Source organism: Tetrao urogallus (assembly GCF_951394365.1).
Source record: "Tetrao urogallus genome assembly, chromosome: 4".
NCBI classification, from domain to species: Eukaryota; Metazoa; Chordata; class Aves; order Galliformes; family Phasianidae; genus Tetrao; species Tetrao urogallus.
The window spans coordinates 64,553,760-64,575,075 of record NC_136817.1 but is presented as its reverse complement, the minus strand read 5'-3'; the positions used below and the strand labels follow the sequence as shown (position 1 = coordinate 64,575,075).

The 21,316-nt window shown below is 37.8% G+C and overlaps 1 protein-coding gene across 3 annotated transcripts in view; it reads left to right on the top strand.

The window, feature by feature from the left end:
* The window catches only part of MAEA (macrophage erythroblast attacher, E3 ubiquitin ligase), a gene marked incomplete at both ends in the record, with an annotated part of 45,716 nt that extends 27,842 nt beyond the window's left edge, over positions 1–17,874 (top strand). For 2 of the 3 annotated variants that reach the window (XM_079535142.1, XM_079535140.1), the window contains 6 exons: positions 5,918–6,040; positions 8,470–8,546; positions 14,641–14,749; positions 16,461–16,594; positions 17,161–17,356; positions 17,779–17,874. In XM_079535142.1, the coding sequence (XP_079391268.1) occupies positions 5,918–6,040; positions 8,470–8,546; positions 14,641–14,749; positions 16,461–16,594; positions 17,161–17,356; positions 17,779–17,874 (735 nt within the window). The remainder of the gene's footprint in view (positions 1–5,917; positions 6,041–8,469; positions 8,547–14,640; positions 14,750–16,460; positions 16,595–17,160; positions 17,357–17,778) is intronic. The other variant, XM_079535141.1, reaches the window with a different exon arrangement.
* Between the last annotated feature and the right edge of the window lie 3,442 nt (positions 17,875–21,316).

Genomic DNA, 21,316 nt, shown 5'->3' with positions numbered 1-21,316 from the left:
GGTAAGTGAACTGCAAGGTACAGGAGCAGAAAATAGTAATTTGAGGGACTACTTCATCAAGTGGAGAAAGGCGTAACAAAGAAGCAGTGCATGGAATCAGAAGTTTGAAAAAAAGTTTAATTTGAAATAAAATGGACTTGTAAGTTTATTCACTAGAACCAATTGCCAAAAGAAGTAGCACCATTGCTTCATGCCAGGCACTATTCTGACAGTCACAGTGTTACTGGGGTCCTCTAGAAGTAACTGGGTAAAATAAAAGTCTAAGCTATATAGAGGTCACAGAAGATGCTCTCATGCAAAAGCTCAGCTATGTACACCATGGAGTACTGTGTTTACTTTGTAGACAAAAACTTCTCTGCTTTGTCTGTTGATGGATCTGTGGTTTGGCTGTCTCTCTGCTTTTTTCATACAACTAGCTTTGCAGCTGGCTTCTGAGTAGGGCATTCCATCATTTAGTCTGTTTATTTTCTCTGTAGTGCCGTTAATGTGTAGCATTATAACACTTAATAGTAGCTTAATGAACTTCAGGCAACATCATTTTATGAGCTAAGAGTAAGGAGACCTCTTAATGTTAATTTGTGCCTCTTTTTAACAGATCTTTAACTGTGATGTTGCTGGTTTGTTACTACCTATGCTTTTGTTTTATTTTTTCTGCCTTCTGTCTCAGTGCGATTTTTTTTATATTCTGAATTTACTGTGAAGGATGGGTTCCTACAACCTGTAGTGCTTCCCTTTTGCTGTATAGGGGCAAAAGAATGGACCTGTCAGGCACTGTGGTATGTTCTAGTCTAGACTAACACATTGTCACTCTTTCTGCATTGCAGAAGAATGGTAGCCTCCTTCCCTGCTGGGTCCTGTTGTCTAGCATTGTAGGTGTTTGCATCTGCTTTATTCCTGAGCTGTGTGGTGATAGATGCACTGTCAGGGCAGCTCCTGCACTTGCTGTGTATTCATCACAGAAGAAAATCTAACAAATCAGTATACGAGTATGTAACACTGAAGTTACCTTTTGTTTGTAGCTGTTCATTGCTGCGCTTCTGTCTGTTTTATAACTGCTTCCTAAACTCTGCTGGAGGTTAGGCTGCATGTTCAAGATAGATAGCTCAATATCTGAGTACTCACTGAAAGCTTAATACAGCTTTTTTTTTTTTTTTAACTTATTCTAGAGTGATCCAAGTGTTTACTGTATTTCATATACAGAGGATTAAATGGATATTTACTGTACTACTGAATGCTTAAGCACTTCAGCAAAACCTTTTTTAGTATGAGAATGGTGCTCTTATGCTTGTAGTATCAATAGGAAGTCAATCTCACTAAGACTGTCATACATCCACTTGGCATCAAGCTTGGTTCTTGTTTGGGAATAGACTTAAAAATAGCAAATGACTGACTTATTAAAAGTGATTTGTAGTGAAGTTCAGAATTTTACCTGCTGTGAAACAAACTACCTCTCGCACATGTTGCTGTCTCTTGGTTATGACTGGAACTAAGAAATAATTTGTAATTTCATAAAGTTTTAATTTACTCAGTGTGTGATTGCAGTCTAAAGATGGATAAACAAGTTCTGACAAAATGGATGAAGGATTCTGCTTCTGTGCTGATCTTTAAATAGGAGGTTGGAGCTTTCTGAAGATGTCCCGGGGGAATCTTGCATTGCCATCTTTGAAGAGGTCACTTCTATAAGTCAGTAAAAGAAAGCTCTTTGGTTGAATTATTGCTGTCTTTGACTGTGATGCAGTTAGCTTGCAGTGAAGTGAATAAAGTTTGTCTGTGTCTTGGAATAAAGGAATCCTGTGCAAATATGTATTGTCAGCAGTTGTGCAAGTCCTACAGAGCAAGAAAGACAAACAAGTTTGGCATTCATTATTCTTAGCAAGACTTTGTTGTATTTATTTCCTACCAGTAAGTGGATTTGCTGCTTTTTCTCTAGTTCACTACTGAGTTCTGTTTCAATATAGGACCTTAGTTACACACTTTGCTTAAATTTAAATCAAAGGTAGTTCACATTTGAATGTGTGATGGCAGATTGCTCATTTGCTTTAAAATTTTGCGGTAGAAAAGCTTTGTAGCATACATAGTTGTGTTCAATTTTAAATTTATGTAAAGTCAAAATATCTGTAACTTATAAGCAAATTATCTGACTGCCTTTAGTATGCACCTTTTCATTTCTCAGCTGTTCTTCTCACACAATGTTCAGGTTGGTTATTTTTCCACAACCATATGAGTTCATGAAATTGAGCCCATTTTTTCATGTTCTCTCAGTTTTTATGCCTTCAATTAGCGTTTTTGTTGATTGTTTTTCATACCAAGGAAAGTCTCCAAGGACTTTGGGAACTCTAACTGGCTTCCTTGCAGGTTTGTCCTGCAGCTGGTATAAACTTAAGTCTAAATGTTCCTTCTAGGAAGAAAAGTTTTCAGTCTTTCAGGTGCAATTTGGTATCTAACTACTGGTTAGTGTTTGCACCTGGTCTCCAGTCGGGGTGGGTGCTGGAGCTTCTTGAAAATGGGGTGCTGCTGCTCAGGTGAGAAAACCAAGTTTCTCAGTCTTTGCTGGCAGTGATCAGAGCTCAGGATGCCCTCAAAGGAGCAGACGTGCATGTACATGCTGGGGATGTTCTTACCCAGAACCCATCTCAGAGAAAGAAAAGAGAAGTACGTTTATAGGGCTGTGGCTTTTATGTTGGCTGGGATTATAGGTAGTAATCATCATAGTAAAGGAATCCTCATTCTTCACGGTATTTTATACCTTAATTAGTGAAATTCTGTGCAGTATTATAGGGTTGGTAGCCTTCCTCCCTGTAAGCACTTGCAGCTTAAAAAGTAGTGATGTTTAAAAGCTATATATATGTAAATCGTGCTGAGCACAGGGTGATGGATAGATGTATAAATAAGTCTCTGGTTCCACCTAAGTGCCTTCAGACTTAGGGTGTGATTTTCTGTAATAGGTCTTTTTTTCTGTGAAGTTTGAACTATCATAATGGAATTGAATAGTTGTTTTATGATAATGCTTGTCCAGTGCTTAAATAGTTACCCTTCTGGTACCTGGTGAGTAGATGGGAAGGGAGGTTGACTTGGGTCCAGCAGTTATAAGCAGAAACAATAAAATGTAGCTGATAATTCCTTGCTTTCTGTAGGAAGAGGAATGTTCTCTTTGTTTGCATAATTATTAATATATGTGGCCAGAGGGTTTTTTTCCTCCTACCTGGATGTAGGTTTGCCATTACTTAGTCCTCCTATCAAAAATCAAGCATTTCTGAGTTAATTTAGTCAGTGTTATCATGGAGGTGCATGGGAGGCTGGAGGTGTGCTTGTATGTTGTGGTTTGATAACACTGTACAGCACAGGGCTTGTCTATAACTTTGCAGTCAGGGAATAAAATATTGCAGTCATTTTTTTATGTGAAAATTGAAGCTGTGAAATGAAGAAACACTTGCAGTGTTGAAAAAGATGATAGAGACCTTAAAATTGCTTTATAATTTATATGCAAGATGTGAGAGAGTAGTTCTCCAGAGAGCTTAGTGTTGACCTGCACAGAAGACCAGGGCCATTTTAAAGCCACGTAGTCCTCTCATGCTCTGTACTTCTATTTCATTAACAACAACTGAAGAAATACACTGTGGAGGCACAACCAAAATAGGAAAGAGTGGTCAGACTTAAAAAGTAACAACAGCACGTGTAGGGTTTTGTTACAAGAATATTGCCTGATTGAATCTTAGTATTTTTGTTCTGTCAATCTGCTTAATCAAGACTTACAACTGTTTGTTATCAAATCCATAACCTATTTTTTCCCACAAATGGATTTCTTAATGCTTTTGTATATTGTTCTGTTACTTGCTACCTACTCAGCAGAGAACAAAAACATTTATTGGAACAATTTAAATGCGGTTGTAGTTCCAAAGGAAAATCTTTCAATTAATAATATTCTGTTTTCTGGATTCATACTGTCTATTTAATGGAGACAACTGCCAAGCTTTGATTCCTTTTGGCAAACACAAATCCAATTAACATGTCTGTACCAAATGGAGCATTTTTTATATTAAATTTGCAAAAGGATTGTAGGAGTTATTTTCACTTTGAAGGTTTTTTCTTTCTCAGCAGCTGCTGCAACTTCTTTCCCTCAACAATAGTTGAGAGAGAGCTGAAGATTGCTATACTATCATCTCACTGGTAAATGCTTTTAGTTGGGATTCTCACCAGCTCGTTGACCTATAATGCCTATGCACATATTTGAAAAGAACACCATACTTTTGATGAAGCCAGGAAAAGCGAACAAATGTGGCAAAACCACCAATTTCTTGGTATATCTCACATATCCAGACCTTTATTGAAGTAGCAGAAAATGCTTTTGTTGTAATTGGATGTAAAAATAAGTGATGCTTACTAAGAGGTTGCACATAACTTAATCCTGGGGAGATGTATGGGGAATGTTGTTCTAACTCTAGTCGGTTTTAACAGCTGCATGGAAGAATAGGCCAACAAGATAATGGGTATGGTGGCATTGAATGTCAGATTACTTATACAGTTGATTTACATGGGCAAGATTAGTTTCCTTCTATAAACTTGCCATTTCTTTACTACTTTAGCTCTGACCTCATTCTTACTTGGATTTGGTAACTCTAGAGTTGTATGTTAATTTCATCTATTGATGGTATAATGCTTTTGTTGTTGCAGTCATACATTCTGTTAAAATGTAATGCATGTTGCATGTAAACTTTGCATGTGACTTCAAAAACAAACTGTTAATGGAGAAAACTTCAGGAGAAGTTTTTGTGCTCCACACTTTTGTGCTCTACACTGCAATTTAGAAGTGTATGAAACGTGTCTACATTTCTTAACCATTCTCACAAAACCTAGTCCAATCTGCCCTGCTTTTCCAATAGTAGGAGGCTTCCCATATTTATAAGGAGAAATTGGCTGATGAAATGCAAGATGTGAATGCGATATGCCTGGCACTATTTCTATGCTTTTTAACTTTGCCTCAGTAAAGTCTAAGGCTGAATATATTCAGCTGTTCTAATAGCTGAAAATGCCACCTATTTCAGAGAGAGGTTTAGTTCACTGCAGCTACTATAACGTTTGCCATACTTATCATTTCAGTTGTATGATTTTCTGCATTTTGTTATGAAGTTTACGTAAAAGTGAACTTGTTCCAAACTGGTGTGTTAATCAAACATTTGATACTGGATTGTTGCTTGTATTGAGTTATGGAATCTCACAGTGTATTTTCTTTAACAAAGTGTGAACTGTAACAGCATGATATGTTTATGCAGCTCAGAAATAACTTCTGGCGGTGCCAATTCAGAGTGAATCTTGTTTGTATCGTTTGGAAACAAACTGCTTTTTCAGAAATATATGGGAAAAAATTATTTGCTAGCCTAGGAGATCTTAAATCTTATTGGACTGTGTTAACCTTGGTTGGTACAAATGCATAAAGCAGCTTGCAATGAAGTAGCAGAGGTGTGTACAAGGCTTGCTGCTGACAAACTTGATACCAGATGCTGCTCCTGCTTTAAACATATCTACTTTCATTATGCCAGTGTCATTATATGGTTCCTCAGTTCCTTAGTCCAATGACATAAGCATTGTGAAAACCAGGTATTCTTGGAAATATGGATTGCACCCAGCTGATGAGATCTTGTCAATTTCTTTGCAAAGCTTCAAGATGTCATCTTTACTCTTTTTTCTAGTTCAGTTGCATAAATAGATTTAGAAGAGTGGTCATTTTACTGTGAGTCTATCTTGGCACATGGAAATGCAGTCTTTACAAAATTGTTACTGTATATTTTAAGTAATGTTCTTTAAAGATGTCTCTAGAACAGTTTTTGTATCCCTGTGCTCCAGTTGGTTAAATGCATTGCTGTGTGAAGTATCAGTATGATTTAACAAGCTGTGCTTTCCTTTTTCTTTGCTCCTTAAGGACTTAGTAAATATTGAGATGTTTTTGACTGCTAAAGAAGTGGAAGAGTCATTGGAGAGACAAGAGACTATGACTTGCTTGGCTTGGTGTCACGATAACAAATCCAGGCTCAGAAAAATGAAGGTATGAAAACAATGTCAATGTTTTGCTTAAGTAGTGGTTTTCTAAAGTAGTTGGTTATTTGATATGGTCAATTTGGTTTAAATTATAGGTCTTGAATGAAGCCTTGTATAAAAGTAAGGGCAGTAAGTACAAAATTTATTTTTTAAGGTTAAGGTTACTGGTGCTGAACCAGCCCAAGTGAATGCCAAACCTTACTGCAGTGTATGTATCTCGGTGCATGTGGATCTGTGTACAGCTCTTTGTATCCTGCTGAGAATGCAGCTCATAATTCATATATGAAGAATGAGATTGATTTGTAAACCAGTGTCTGAGAGAAATATCATATGGATTTGTATTTTTGAAGTGCAATATACGTAAATCCAGAACTAAACAGACTCGAGTGAAAAAGCAGCTTTACATGAGGAAAGTATTGAAGAGTTTCTTACAAAAATGAAAACAAGTCTTATTAAGCAATAAACAGAGTAAGTTGTCTTCTAGCCATTGAATGTTGTGACCTGAACATGCTGTATTTTGGTTCCTGTGCAGTTGGTTTAAATTTCCTTGACTCTCAAATTCTACATTTTAAAGCATGTTATAGTCTTTTATAGAGCTTGCAGAAATCTGTTCGACTGTATTAATTACGACCTGCGCCTCCTTCAGAAGTTTTGGTTTTTAAACTAAGCTTTCTTTAATGAAAAATTTACGTATCCTTAAAGATAAGCAAAGAGTGACATCTCTGTCACTCGGGCACCAAAATGAGAATGAACCAAAGATAGGACATGAGTAAAACAGCCAATGATTACTCTAAAGAAAATGATCTTTGTTTGGAAACCATTAAAGGAAAGCCAGAATTGGTATGTGAACATTATTGCATAATTGTACTGCTGGGGAAAAAATATATGTATAATTCTAATATATTAAGTAATGGAAGAAATTAATGAGTGAATATCTTAATTTTTCATCAGCAACCTTTGCCAAACAAGTAAGGAAAAAATATTCCCTGCCCTCCTCTTTGGAGAATGGGAGAAAAATTCTGCAAGCCCTACTTAGTCTCTGCAGGTTGGGTTTTCTTGGGGGCGAAGGGGAGAGCTGTGGGTTTTTTCTCTGCTGTTGAAGCATGTTAATGAAATAACTGAGCCCTAGGGTTTGGTATCGTTAACAATTAATAAGTTTGATTAATTTCTTTAATAGAAACCAACTTAACCAGTATTCTAAATAAGGGTTTTGTGTAGATCTGAAGAAAGAACTCTAATTCTAGTTGAGAATTGCAAATCAAGTCAAAATTTTACTTTGCAAACTATGGTCTTGAGCACAGAGGAAGGTGTACTTGGAAAATTTACTTTTTACTCCTTAAACAGGTGTACTTTAACAGGACAGAATATATCATTTATTTTCAAGTGGTTTACATTTCTAATCTTAAACCAAGGAATTGCTGCAACGTACACAGCAGTCACCCCAGGCAGTTTACTGATGGAAGTTTGGAGTTGCTCAAATTCCTCCTGAAGTCTCTGAGGGGTTTTGGATGGTATTGTACTGATGGACAATACAAAAAGACAACTATTCATCAGAAGTTTTGGGGAGCAGAAAATAGATTTGCCGAACAAAGCAACTGAGGGGAACTCAAAATAGTTATTTTTCAAGATTCAGATGGGACTCTGGTTTTTTTGTTGTTAGGGTAATAATAATAAAATAGTTAACTGTGTCTCTACGTGGAAGTGTAATGAATTATTCTTTTAGGGGGAGAATTTTCTTAATTCTATATATTCAAAGGTTTTTTTAATAGATTTTTGTGAGTTGATGATGGAATTTGATTTAAAGGGACACTTAACTTCATTAGGCTTCAGATTTTACCTTTTTCCCCAAGCAGGTAAATGCCACTTGGTTTTTTGTTTGAGATTTGTTTCTAGCATGGCTTTTAGGTGCTTGACAACAGCAGTGGGGTAGAAGCATGAAAAAAGGGAGCTGGGGAGAGGCCTGCAGCAGTCTAGATCCCATGCTGCTTTCTCTTAATAGGAGGGCACTTTCAGAATGAGTTCAAAGGCATATTTCTTCCTTGTAGTTTTTTGGGTCAATCTCTCATGTCTTAAACTGGCTCCAAACTTCTACTGAATCTATTGCTTTTAACTTTAAGATAGTACAGAGAAGCCACCTGCTACTCTTACTTGCACCCTAAATAATGATGATTTCAGTCATCAAGAAAATGTTCACTCCTCCTAAATGCTGAAATTTGGAAGGAGGCAAATGGAAGAGCTTTTTGTTTGCTTTTAGGGAATTCTGTGTTGCTGTCTTGTCTGTAGACAGCATTTCAAATTTCTCTGCATGGATACCTAAAAGCAAGCAAACAAGATTGCATGTAATTAACACTTTTTTGTTGTGCACACATACTATTTAACATCTGGAGAAGCGTGGTTTTGGCACCATCTAAGACCCCGTCTTGTCTTTAATCTCAGAGCTGTCTGGAGTTCAGCCTAAGGATTCAGGAGTTCATTGAACTCATTCGACAGAACAAGAGACTGGATGCTGTGAGGTATGAAAATAGCATGCTTTACAAACATTTTTTACAACAATAGAATGCTTCATCAGCAATGTGACTGTTACTGCAATACCTGAAAGCCCCACAGCTGCAAGGAATCTTGATAGTGTTACTGTGATCATGTTTTGGATTTTAGTTGAGGTTGTGTTTTTTCTATTTTCCAAAGGTGAGATGTCAGACCAGATGCAACTTCTTTGAAAATCTGTTGTTATTTAAACTCCACATCTTTTCACTCCACAGTCAAGGATTACAAAGTTGGTTTTAAAACTAAGCATTCTGGTGGTGTGTGATGAACATACTTATCTTAGTTTATGGTAGGAACTCATTGCAATTTTGTTACAAAAAAATACTAAAAGGTGAAAGAAACACGTCTGAAGCTTAACAGTTCATTTGACTGAATTATCTTCTGTTTTGTTATCTATAATCTTGTTTGTCACATTTAGGCTTTAAGCCAAGTTCTCTTTTTGTACTTGTATTGAATGGATAACTTGATAATTCCTTGTTATGTGATAATAAGTCATGTCTCATTCCCTTCCCCTAGCCCCAAATAAACTCACTATCCATTTTATCACTTGAACTAGTTTAACATTAGAACTTTGAGAAGAAAGTAAAGCTGCCCAAGGTGGTGCAAATGAGCTGGAGAACTCAAGTTAGGTCTGATCATGGCCTGGCTTCAACCATAAGATGATCTTTCTGGCAGTTTCAGTCCATGAATTGATTTATGCTTTTTAGTTTTGGTTTAAAGTCTTGAAATAATGCTCCAGGATAATGCAGGAAACCAGTTCTGCTGCAATAAGTGCAAATTTGATAGTGGAACTATAAAATGTGTTGGTAATTCTTACAGGAGTACTTTTTCCTACATCATAAGTTATGATGCAAGAACAGAACTACTGGAACTTAGATATGGAGAAGGGGGAGAGGACCTCACAGCAGGTTCTGGTTGTTTTTATCTTTAAGGGTATTTAAACCTAGGGTGAGTTGACAAGCTTTATGGCTGGATTTGATGCTTCTATAATACACTGCAGTGATAACTGTTGCACCTTAAGATTTCTGACAAGTTTTATGTTGCAGAAGTGGGAAGTATTACTGCCTTTGGAGTTGTACTAGAAATTGAAACCAGCAGGAGGTTTGTGTTTTGTGGAAAAGCTGCTTTTTGGTCTGAGGAGTACAGAGCTGTAGGAAACATATCAAGTATCATAAATGTAGACTGAAAGCATTTTTTAGCTCAGTCATCTGCTTTAGATGTAGCAATTCCTCTGCAGGGTGAACCAGATGATTTCTCTTGAATAAATGGATGAGAAACTTGGTCCTTCTTGAATTTAGGAAGAAAAGGAAAAGGCAGCTCAACAATGCTGAGAGGCTAGCCTAATGCTAATACCTACACCAAAATGACCCACCTCTTAGTTTTAGGGGTTATTTCGGATTTGTTCAAATCTCTTGTTGGCTTTGAGACATCTCATATTGTTCCTACTTGCACTTAACTGGTAGTTGTCTTACTTATGACCAAACATGCAGTCTGATAAAACTGCTAAATAATTGTGTGATTGAGGGATGGAGAGGCTGTCTTTTAGGTATGTACACATTTTTTGACAGAGCTCTGAGGTCCAGAGGAATTAAGCCAGGTACTTAGGAAAAGAATGAAAGACCGAACTACTTGGTCTGTCTTCTGAAGCCCATTGTGTCCTTTATATGCAGTGAATACTGTGCCTTTGTGCCTTTAGCTTTACTCTCTGCTAATTTTGCTTCTTTGCCAAATGTGCAGTCATGCATCTTTAACAGTGAATAGTCCATGCTCAGAAAACTACTTTTTTTGAGCTTCAACTTCCTTATGAGATTAGAAAATGGAATGGGGGTAGAGCCGAAGTAAAGAAATGGGCTAAGAATTGGGACAAAGTAACAAGCTCATTCTGTATTCTGTTATTGTTTCTGGAAGTTTGTTTCCTCCTGGTTCCTTTTCCTTGTCAAATCTAGTAGAATTTGCAAGTTGTTCCCCTCATTTTAGGGCCCAGCACTCTTGACATGGGATAATTTGTACTTTCATGGGCTTTTATTGATTTGTGGTTGCTTCTTTTACGTTTGAGGCTTTCTTTGTAAGCTGGTATTAAAGCATGTTTAAGTCCTTCAAGATTTAAAACTTGCTTGTCCTTTCTACATTGGAAATGAGCTTCAGTATGTTATGCTAAAGCATGTGGATTCCATATACCTGTTCAAGTTCAGGGTTGCAGTGTGTTTACACTTGGCAGTTGTAACTTGCCACAGATAATAATGCTGCTTTAATTCTATAACTTGTCAAGGAAAAGACCCACAGAGAAGGCCTTCTCAGTTCACTTTTCTAACTTGATAATTTGTGATCATTTTGTACATTAAGTTCAACTTCTGAGTGCTTAAGGAATGTGGTATTAAAAAGTTAGCTTGTGGCACTGTGTGCTCCTTTGCTTCAAAATAAGTGTGTAACGAGGGAAGGTGTAGCATAAATCTTGCTGCAATCCATTGGAACTTGTGTTTTTATTAGCTTGCTTCTGTTAAGTGCCTGCAGCAGGATTCTTTCAGTATTGTGTCCCTGGTGCAATAAATAGGTCAGGCATCCATTAGAAAGCAGAGAAAGAGGCTGTTTACCAAGTAGTTTCCTGTATGAGTGGAACTCAGAGAGCTGACATTTTGTTGAGACGCAGCTGGTGTTTAAATATGTTTGAAAGCTTTGCTTGCTGCCTGCTGCGAACCTCTAAAGTGCCGTACTGCTTTTAGGACGAAACTGATGGGAGCCTTAAAAATATTTATCTTATTAAATGTGTTTGAATTTCTGTAGCTTTTTAAAATAGAAGTAGTACAGACTGACCTTGCTCTAAGGTAGCTTATCAGAGCAGTTTTCAGAGAGCTTGTTTCAAGAATGTACAAAAGCTGTTTTTTCAATACAGAGAGTAAATCACTTCTGCCTAAGTACATCACAAAGTTCTTAGGCTAACCCATCAGCCTGTAACTCCTACAGTCTCTTCCGATTGCTTGAAGTCCATGCCTGCTGCAGTAGCAATGAATGACACTCATTTCCTGCTTTCGGGACTCTCACTAACTTCATTCTCAAAAATCTGACAGCATTCTGCTGCTTTGCTTTGGTGGGGAGTCGTGGATGCACAGTTCTCAGCTAAAAGCTTAACAAAACAGCCTGTAAACTTCAGGCATAAAGGACAAAAATAGTAATTAAGAGTTACCAGTGATGTATGAAGAAAATGGCCACTACTAAGTTTAGTATACTTATCACCAATGAGGGTATATATGCAGTTTTTTTTCCTTCATCTTTATCTCCTGAGGGGTGGGGAAGTGCTGTTTGAACAGTTGCATAAAAATAATAAAACTTTAAGTGCTCCAATTGTAGATTTTTTTTTTGTAATGATTATAGTCTCTGAGATAAATGCATTCAGGAATGGGTCCGAAAAACTGAGCAGAAACAATAAATCCTCCTGATAACACACTATGTTCATGTTAAGTTATTGCTTCTTCCTGATAAATGCTTTCATTCAAGTATTCAGGCATAATAGATGTGTACATGTACATTCTGTAGTTTAAATGCTTTTCGAAAAACGTTGTGCCCTCATACAGACTGTAAATCAAGTCTTCACAGATATCTCTTCCTTTTTGGATTTGCCAAGCATACTGTTTGCATACATACTTCCTCGGGCTGAAGGAACAGCTATTTCTAACAGAAGGTGTTTACAGAATTTACAGAATCACTCTGGCATTTGAGAAAGGAGGATTCAGTGATTTCAGTGATAGCCCACACACAGTGATGAAAACCTTAACCCACTGTTCTAGCTATACTGACCAGTATGTCTAACATAGTAAAAACATTGGAAGTAAGCATTGCAACACTTGTTAGTGTTCATACGTACCTCCAGGAGTTTGACATTTGGAAAAGATGGAGAGAATGGAAATAGCACAATAGAAAGGGAAGGGTTAAGTAATGGCAATGACAGGAGCAAGTAAAGTGGTACTTAAATGTTTTGCATCCACAAATTCTCATAGTTTTGCCTCTTGCTTCCCAATATTAACCAAAAAAAATAATGCCGTGGATTAATGAAATTGCTTCTTTCTGAAGCATATCTTCATTTTCACTGTGGCTTGCAGGTGCACAGTAGGTGAGGTTCAGACATTAGTATCTCAAGCTTCATGGGAGGACTTCCTTGTTTTTATAAGGGACATGGCAGAGAAGATCAGAAAACAAAAACTAACACAAACCAACTTAGGAAAACCTAATTCTGATAGAACTCAAAATGGTGCCATATTGTAAGTTGTTCAGTACTTCTCAAGTCATTGAAGTGCTGGCCTGGTTAGGACTTCTCACCTGAAAGGCTGGTATATGCTGTTTTTATATATGTATACACAAAATTTATTCTAGATATTCTTGAACATAGGCATTAAGTGTGGCCAGTATTTTTGTGTTGCAGCATCAGGTCTTCCTATAAGCAAGAGGAATATAAGAATAAGTAGTTGATGTTTGACAGGGAGTAGGGTCTCGAATCTAAAGAGGATGTTGCAAAACTGAATTACTGCTTCTGTTTTGACATCACAGAACACAAGTGCAGAGTGATCAGATCATTTTATGATTTTTTTTCTTCCTTTCCCCTGTGTGTGTGCACAGTAATCCTGTTTGACTGGTAGGTCTGAGTTTTTGCTTTGTCTGAGCTTTCTGTTAAACAGCTATTGCTTTCATGTGCATGGCTACACAAACACTTGAGCTTTCTTCCAGCATTTTCAGTCTGCTTAGGCTCTGCTCTCAGGGCACAAATTTTGTACTTTTCCTATCGTAACAGTTATCACCTGGGGAACAATATTTACATTCCTGAATTGCTCACCCAAAATAGGAAGCTGAGTGGAAACACTCTGTCCTGCATAACTTCCACTGCTTCCTGGTTTGGGTGGGAGAGGAAGTAGGAGCACTGAAGCACTGCTGAAGAGACTGTTCTCATGGTATTACTGGCGACCTAAGCACAGTTAGCAGAACACAGAATTAGAAAAAATTACATCTGTATCTCTCCTTTGGGAGAGGAACGATTTGGACAATTGAAGAATACTCCATGCTTTTAAAATCATCTGTACTTTTAGAAAAAGACTTCTAAAAGATCTCTAAAAAGGTTAAGAAGAGCACTCGTGGTAGTTGAGAGGTAACTTTTTATCTTCACTATAACACAAGTTATGGAGAAAATGAAGCACAGAGGAGACTTTTCTACATTTTAGCAATGCCAGAAATTCAATACAGAGCTGATTCTATATTCAGTCTGCTATGCAACACTGTAATTAGGGACTTTGGCAGAAATGCTGAACTAACATGGTTACATGAGAAGCTTCATACAGGGTTTTAAAGCAGTCAGGTATCCCTGTCTGATTATTCTCTAGTTTCTCAGCGTTTTGTGCATGTCTTAAAATTTGTCTTTACTTTAAAGATGTTTGTGGTAATTCTGTTACTTCTTTCTATGTAAACTTTCAGCCTTATGTGTTTCTTTTCTGTATGAATTTGTGGTAGTTACACTTTTTTCATAGTATTTTAAAAGCTGCTGATAGCAGGGTGGGTTTTATTGCATTGCCCTGAATTTCTAGTAGTCTGTACAGAAACTGATGCTGCCTTCCTGCCTATACCAAATAATCACTTAGGCAAAGGTAAATGTTCTCAAATGTCAATGAAAACAGGATAGAATTTTAAATGCTTTGATTTTTAGTGGTTCATAATACCACATTTACCACATTATTGGACCACATTCCTTTCTTACAAGTGTACGCAAAAGAGCAACACATTGAGCTTGTGTAAATGGAGACATTTCTTCCACCAGTCTAGGATCTGTCATGCTGGGTGTAGGTGAGGTAAGATTATGTGCTCGGGTAGAAAGTTTGGTTTCTAAGTAATTGCAGTACAAAATTCCTGGTGTTTGAAGTTTATTCTTGTATTTTTATATGTAGGACTGTAAGTCCTTTAAGTACGCCACCTTTTTGGTTGTGTATTGAGAACAGAATTTAGTTTTTCTCTAAAGTCTAACATAACATGATGGAGAAAATTTACTTGATGGAGTAACAACTGGAAGGTCTAAATTATCTGTTTCAGACATGCAAGGAAGCATTTCAGCCAGGCTGAGGGAAGCCAGCTGGATGAGGTTCGACAAGTGATGGGGATGTTGGCTTTTCCTTCAGACACTCATATCTCCCCCTATAAGGTCAGTAATGTTATGCTTGAAATTCAGTGTTACAGTGGGAATAATAAAACAAGCTTGTGATTTGTTTTTCGGTAAAACAGAATGCAATGATGATCCATAGAAACTATTTTTTTCCTAGTTGTACTTTCTAAAAAATCCATTTATTATAGTCCTTAATTTTAATACCAGTCCTCACGTACAGATAATAGTGGTAGTGGAAGGTAGGCAATAGTTGAGCTGGCATAACAAGGCAAGAATCCTGTGAAATGACATTGCCACATAATCAGCATGGCAGTATAAGCACATTTTTAAACCACTGATGCTAAGATCAACATAAATGGACTGAAAGATTGGATGTAAGAGAACATGAAATATTTAAGTATACTATTAAAACTTCAAAACAAGTTCTCAGGCCAATTTGATCTCTGGATGGGGGAATTCCACAGCGCAGGTGATCACAACAGAAGGTGATGGTGGTGTCCATCCTTCTTCCTTCTGTCTTTCCTTGCTTAAGAAGTAAAATGAGGAGAAACAGAGAAAGCCAAAGTGGTGCAGGGTAAAGCATAAGGGCTGATGTCTGCACCATGATGATATCACTGCCTACGTAGTTTGGTATCACATGTTTTGAGTTTCTCACTACTGCTACACCGTGTGTTGTCTTTGAGTTACTTTCTTTTAAATCCTGGTTAATAAACGAAATATATTAAAATAAGTTTTCTCCTATTTGCCTCAAAGTGTAGCGTGTGCAGTTTGACAATATGGAGCTTATTTCTAAGAGTGATCAGCACTGCTATTTCTCATAAAAAATGTGGTTATAGGTAGGAAGGGAGAGGTGTGAGCAGAAGGAGGGATTTACCTTTGTATATGGAATATAACGAGTGTGTTTTCAGAGTCTTCTCTTCCTGCATGACTCTTCATGGTGTGACTTGAGAGTTCATAATATCCTTCACTTCTATGTGTTTGGTTCCTGATTATCTTAAATCCTTTTTAAATGAATACTGTATTATGTACTTAGACCTATTTTTTTTGTAACCTGTAGCATTACAATATATAAGAAATGTGTCCTCGAATGCACGGCATTCTCTAACCTGAAGCTGTGCCAGCTCTTCAGATTTAATGTCTTGTTCAAGTGATTGGAAGTTCTATAAACAGTACGAAGTACAAAGATGTATTGGTAGAATTAGTCTGACTTAAAGTAAAATGCTTCTAACTTTTCAACAGATGTCTGTTAAGTTGGATGTTACCAGTTCAGAAGCTTTAAAGCAAATGTCCACATACTAATGTGGCTTCCTAAATCGACTGGTATTCTAGAATGCCAAATAAACAAAAATCCTTATGAAGATTTACAAACTCTAATTAGAACATTTGATGGATGTGGATAGAGCAAGGAAGAGTGTAGGGCCAATGCTTATTGCAGAATCACTTAATTGAACCTCTGGATAGATGTCTTTTATTAGAAACTAAAGCACGTTCTTTGAACTAAGATCTCGTGTTTTCAGAAGCTCATGTGCTGAATATCATCATGTCAGCTATTTTATGTAATGCTTTAAATAAAGTTTTGCTAACGTAGTGTTGAGGTCCTTTTTAAACGAGTACATTCTTACTGTGTGTTAGCATGTATGCTTTTATTTTGTAATGGATTCAGTCTAGTGAGTTGATAGCACTCTCAGGCTCCCCTCCAGGACAACTAGATTAAAAACAACTTATAGTTGTGTTGTGTTTTTTTTAACAGGATCTCTTGGACCCTGCTCGATGGAGAATGCTGATACAGCAGTTTAGATATGATAACTACAGACTACATCAGCTGGGAAACAATTCTGTTTTTACTATAACACTCCAGGCAGGCCTTTCAGCTATAAAAACACCGTATCCTTCAATGCAGATACTGCTGTTGTGCACAGTGTTTTTCCTATGAATGCTGTTCAGAGTGGAGAGAAAAAAAAAAAAAAAAAAATTGACATTTACTTATTTTTTGTTTCTACATTGTTTTCATACTGGGTCATCCTTTCTATGCATCCTAGGATAATATATTTGCAAAAGTTGGAGAGCTGGATGAGAGCCACTGTTTGTTTGTTTGTTTGTTTTTAACTACTTGAGAGTTTATCCCACTTGTTTTATAAGAGTATAAAATATATCCTGCATCTTCAGAAGGTTGGTTGTTTGCTGTACAGTGTAGTCTATTTAAGAAAGGCTGATGCTACTGACATACTCTAGAGGAAAAGTATTACCTAAGAGTGTGCCAGGTGCATGTTGTTCACTGCTGTTCCTTCTTGAAAGCAAGCACTTGATTTTTGTATGCACACATTAAACTTGAATAGTTGCATGCAGGGTATAACCTAGTCTAAACTTGCACAGATTACTGTATTTCTGATGTGTATTTCATTAACTGATTCCTATTGCGTCTGTTGGTTGTACCTTAACTTGTTAAATAGACAGTGCTATAAAGAGGATGGGAGTTCAAAAAACCCAGACTGCCCTGTGTGTAGCAAATCCCTGAACAAGCTGGCTCAGCCTCTGCCTATGGCACACTGTGCCAACTCCCGACTAGTCTGCAAGATTTCGGGGGATGTAATGAATGAAAATAATCCTCCCATGATGTTACCAAATGGATATGTCTATGGATACAATGTAAGTGTTGAAATCATTGCCTTACTGATGGCTGAAATAGCGGCGGTCACAGTAACTTCCTCTGTCAAAATAAGAGCTTGTAAACTGGAAGCTGGAAGGATCATCTCTATTAGTGGGGGAGGAGGGGGGGAACAGCCCTTTTACAGTAATTCTTAAGGGATTGCATGTGATAAAGTTGTTTTTTAAAGAAAGTAACGTGTGGTGAACATGGAAACTGATAGTGTGAAATCAAATGGCACAGAAAATTTTCCCTTCTGGAGTGTAATAATATAGAGCAAGTACCATGTGGGCAAAGATGTTTTCAGCTCAGCCTGTACCTTAAAAAAGAAGGAATTATTTACTAAGCAGTTAAGAACACTCTGAGTTATGAATGCTTTGAGATACTGTTGTGAATATTATCTTTTGATTTCATTCTTTTCCAGTCTCTGCTTTCTATTCGTCAAGATGACAAAGTAATTTGCCCAAGAACCAAAGAAGTCTTCAACTTCTCACAAGCTGAGAAAGTCTACATCATGTAGGTCCGTACAAACAAGACAAAGTGCCGCTGGAATTTTGACACAGTGTACGTTGGCATTCCCTGTAAAGGGGGGGGCCTTAATGTGTGGCAAAGAAGCAAAACCTGCCACCTTGGTGATCAGACCTGTCGGTGGCATTATTGTTTCTTGCGACCAAAGATCAATGAGCAACAATAAACACTCTTTAAACAAAAGAAAAGAGGAATTATGACTTAAGTTTGTACTTGAATAAAAACAAAAAGAAGCTTTGATTGTCAAGGTTTTGTAACATAAGGTCAAAAATTGGACTCTTCTCAAAAGTACTTTCATCTTTTAAAGGATAACTCTTTAAAGATGGACACTTGCACTGGGGGAGAAGTTGCAACAGATTGGAACTTAAATCCATGTTTCTTCCCTCTTCTTCACAATTGTCCAAGACCCTTTTGTTATGAAAGATTTCAGTACTACAAATGCTCTCCTTTAAGCTCCTCTTTGCCTTCTTTATGATCCTCTCGTGAAGTAATCATGATCATGAATCATGTAACTTATTTCCATGGGAAAATATTGTTGTTGTTGACATGAGACTGGCTTCTCTGGAGGATCAACTAGGGACTGGTTTGAAGGAGTATAAAGTCTTTTTCCAAACCCAAATATTTTAAGGAGGTTGCATAAATGTTGAGAGAAACTGAGAACATTTCAGGCAAAATTTGATGCTTGTTTAAATGTTCTTTTTCCAGTCTACCATAGTGTTAAAGTCCTTCTAAAGTTATTAGTTATGTGCATAGGGTTCAATATGAAATCATTAGTGCTACTGCCTTATTTCTTGCTTTGAGAATGTACTCACATGAAAATGAGCTGGTATTCTTAAGTGTTGGGCAAAGTTTCTGAAGATGCCTTGCAGGATAATTACATAATTTTAGGGCCTAAATAGTATTCATTACTGAAACTAATAGTTCAATTTTAATGACTACAGAACACATCCTTACGACTTTTGGAAAGAATTAAACCATTGTAGTTTAAACAAAACCATATTGTAGAGGTTTGTATTTAGCGCTTATTTTTGCATGTTGATGTTGATTAGCTAATAAAAGATTGTAAATGTAAAACATGTTAATAAAAACTGTTTTCCATTTCTTGATTATATAAAATAAGAAAGTTCCTTCGTATTTAAATGGTTAAAAAAAAAATCTCTTATAAGGGTCACACAAGGAGTGCAATTTTGATGTGTCTTTAGTATTATGCAAGGTAAAATCATCTGCGTTGTTTTCTCAGGCTCTAAATTAAGAGCATCTCAGCCAAATACATATTCTTGGCTTAAACTTTTCACATGTGAACCATACACCGCTCTGTTCCTGTCAGTTCTGTCACTTCCTCCAGGACTCACAAAATCACAACTTTATAGGCATAAGATTATATGCGCCTCTGCCGCTATCAGTTCAGTGAGTTCTCCTATCAGCTATGTCTTCAAAGGTTCCATTTTCAATAAGCATACATTATTGATGCTTCTGAGCTGGTGTATCAGGAGTGCTACAGTGCTGTCAGTTTGGCAGAGACCAGTTTTTCCTGTGCTCCTTGCTGGAAGTGTCTGCTTCCCTCAGCATTTTCTGAAGTAGCAGATATAGGTGACTCCTGCTTAGGTGGAGACAGATAATGAGAGCTGGCATCAGTAACTGGAGTAATTGGCAATCAAAGTGATTTATTTTTTCCTTCCTGATAATGCAAGATTAGGAGCATCAGCTCAAGCTTGCCCTGGGGAAAGCATTGCTGAAATCCAAGTGCAGCAGCATCTGTTTCATTGACTCTGCACGTTATCATAGCAGAAGGGCAAGGAGAATTTTTGAGAGTGGCAACCTCTCCCTACTTCATAGAACGGCAGGGAAGGGATGTGTGTGTGGTTTGGTTTGGGTTTTTGTTTTGCTTTTTTTTTTTTTTTTTCAAATGTGTGTGTTGAGTTTTCTTGATCAGTTCTGCAGAAGTGAATGGTAACCAGCAAACAGTAGCAGGTCATGGAAATTGTTGCTTTTGCTTCTTTAAGTACCAGTTAGAGCTGCGGCTTCCTGAGATTTCAGCCCTTTTTCCTTTCTGTGGCCTAAGGGGAGTGATGGAAATCCATGCTCCCTGAGAACTAGCTGGGAGAGTGAGGGGAGGAGAGCTGCTGTCCTGCAACAGGAGGGCCTTTGCTTACAGAAAAATCATTTTAGCATCCAGTTGCCAGCCTGCATCCCTGATGGTGTGCTGGAAAGCGCACTCCGGAGGTCCAAAAGAAGCTCTTATTAGCTGTGACTGCTTGCTCTGGAAGCCTGCAGTCAAACCACCTATTTGGACTGCAGTGAGCCTTGTTTGTTCCAGGCAGCTGCTGCCTCCTGGCTCACCCCTGTGAGCAGTGTCCAGTGCAGGCCCTGCAGGGTGCCTTTCATTCTCAGCCTTACTCCAGCATGACTTCAAAACCTCCCAGCTTCGTGGGGGCCAGAAATGGCTGCAGGCAGAGATTGCTGCTGCTGGGGTTTCTGGTCTGTATTCCCTGACTGCTCTGCCTGGAGTCCAGAATCCAGCAGACATATCAATTTGTAGCTCCTTCAGGCATTAAACCAAGAGCAGCACATGACTCACAGCAGGTATGAACTTGTTGCTGTAAACCGCATTTTAATAGCTTTGTACTCTGCTATTCTGCATCTTGATTTTGTGTCAGCAGAGGAGGTGGCCTGTGTACGCCTGATTTCTTAATCTCTCCAACTATAAGTATGGATGGATGTTTCCTGCCAACATCCTACAACATGACTGCGTTTATTCCTGCTTCTGTGTACAGTGGGAAGATAATTATGGAAGAACAGTTTATGTAACACTGAAAGTGAGGTAGGGTTAGAGATGCTTCCCTCCATAGTTGGAAGTTTGGGTGCAGGTTATGCTTAACACTGATCTGAGGTACTTGTGGAAAAACCTCAGCTTGGGATCTAATCCCGATTTTAGTCTGAACTCAAGTTTTGCAACTCAGCAAAGAGAAGTTCTTCATTTCAGTGAAATTATTCCGTACCTTAATGCTGGCTGGCAATGATCCTTTCACTGAGGAGCCTTGGGGTTTGAAATAATGTGTCAGACCGCAGTGCAAAATCTTGTAATTTGACCTTACTGAAGTGACTGGAGATGTGTACCCTAAGCCAGAGAAAATCAGCTGCAGGGTAATAAGCGCCACAGAAAGAGCAATAGGAAACAGCACAAGAAATGGAAAGGCTGATGAACTAGAAGAGCTGTTTGTTTGACTTACTAAAATACGAACGAGGTGTCAGGGTGGAGTTGAGAACGGCTCAAAGCCATTCATCTTTCACAGATGAAAATAACCGCAGGTTATTTTGAAAGCATGAGAAGAAAAAAAATAACATGAAACTACTGCATCGCTGGGGTGGGATTCCAGATTGATCTGTAGAACAGCACTCAGCACCCATCTTGCTCCTCATATAGACAATGACGT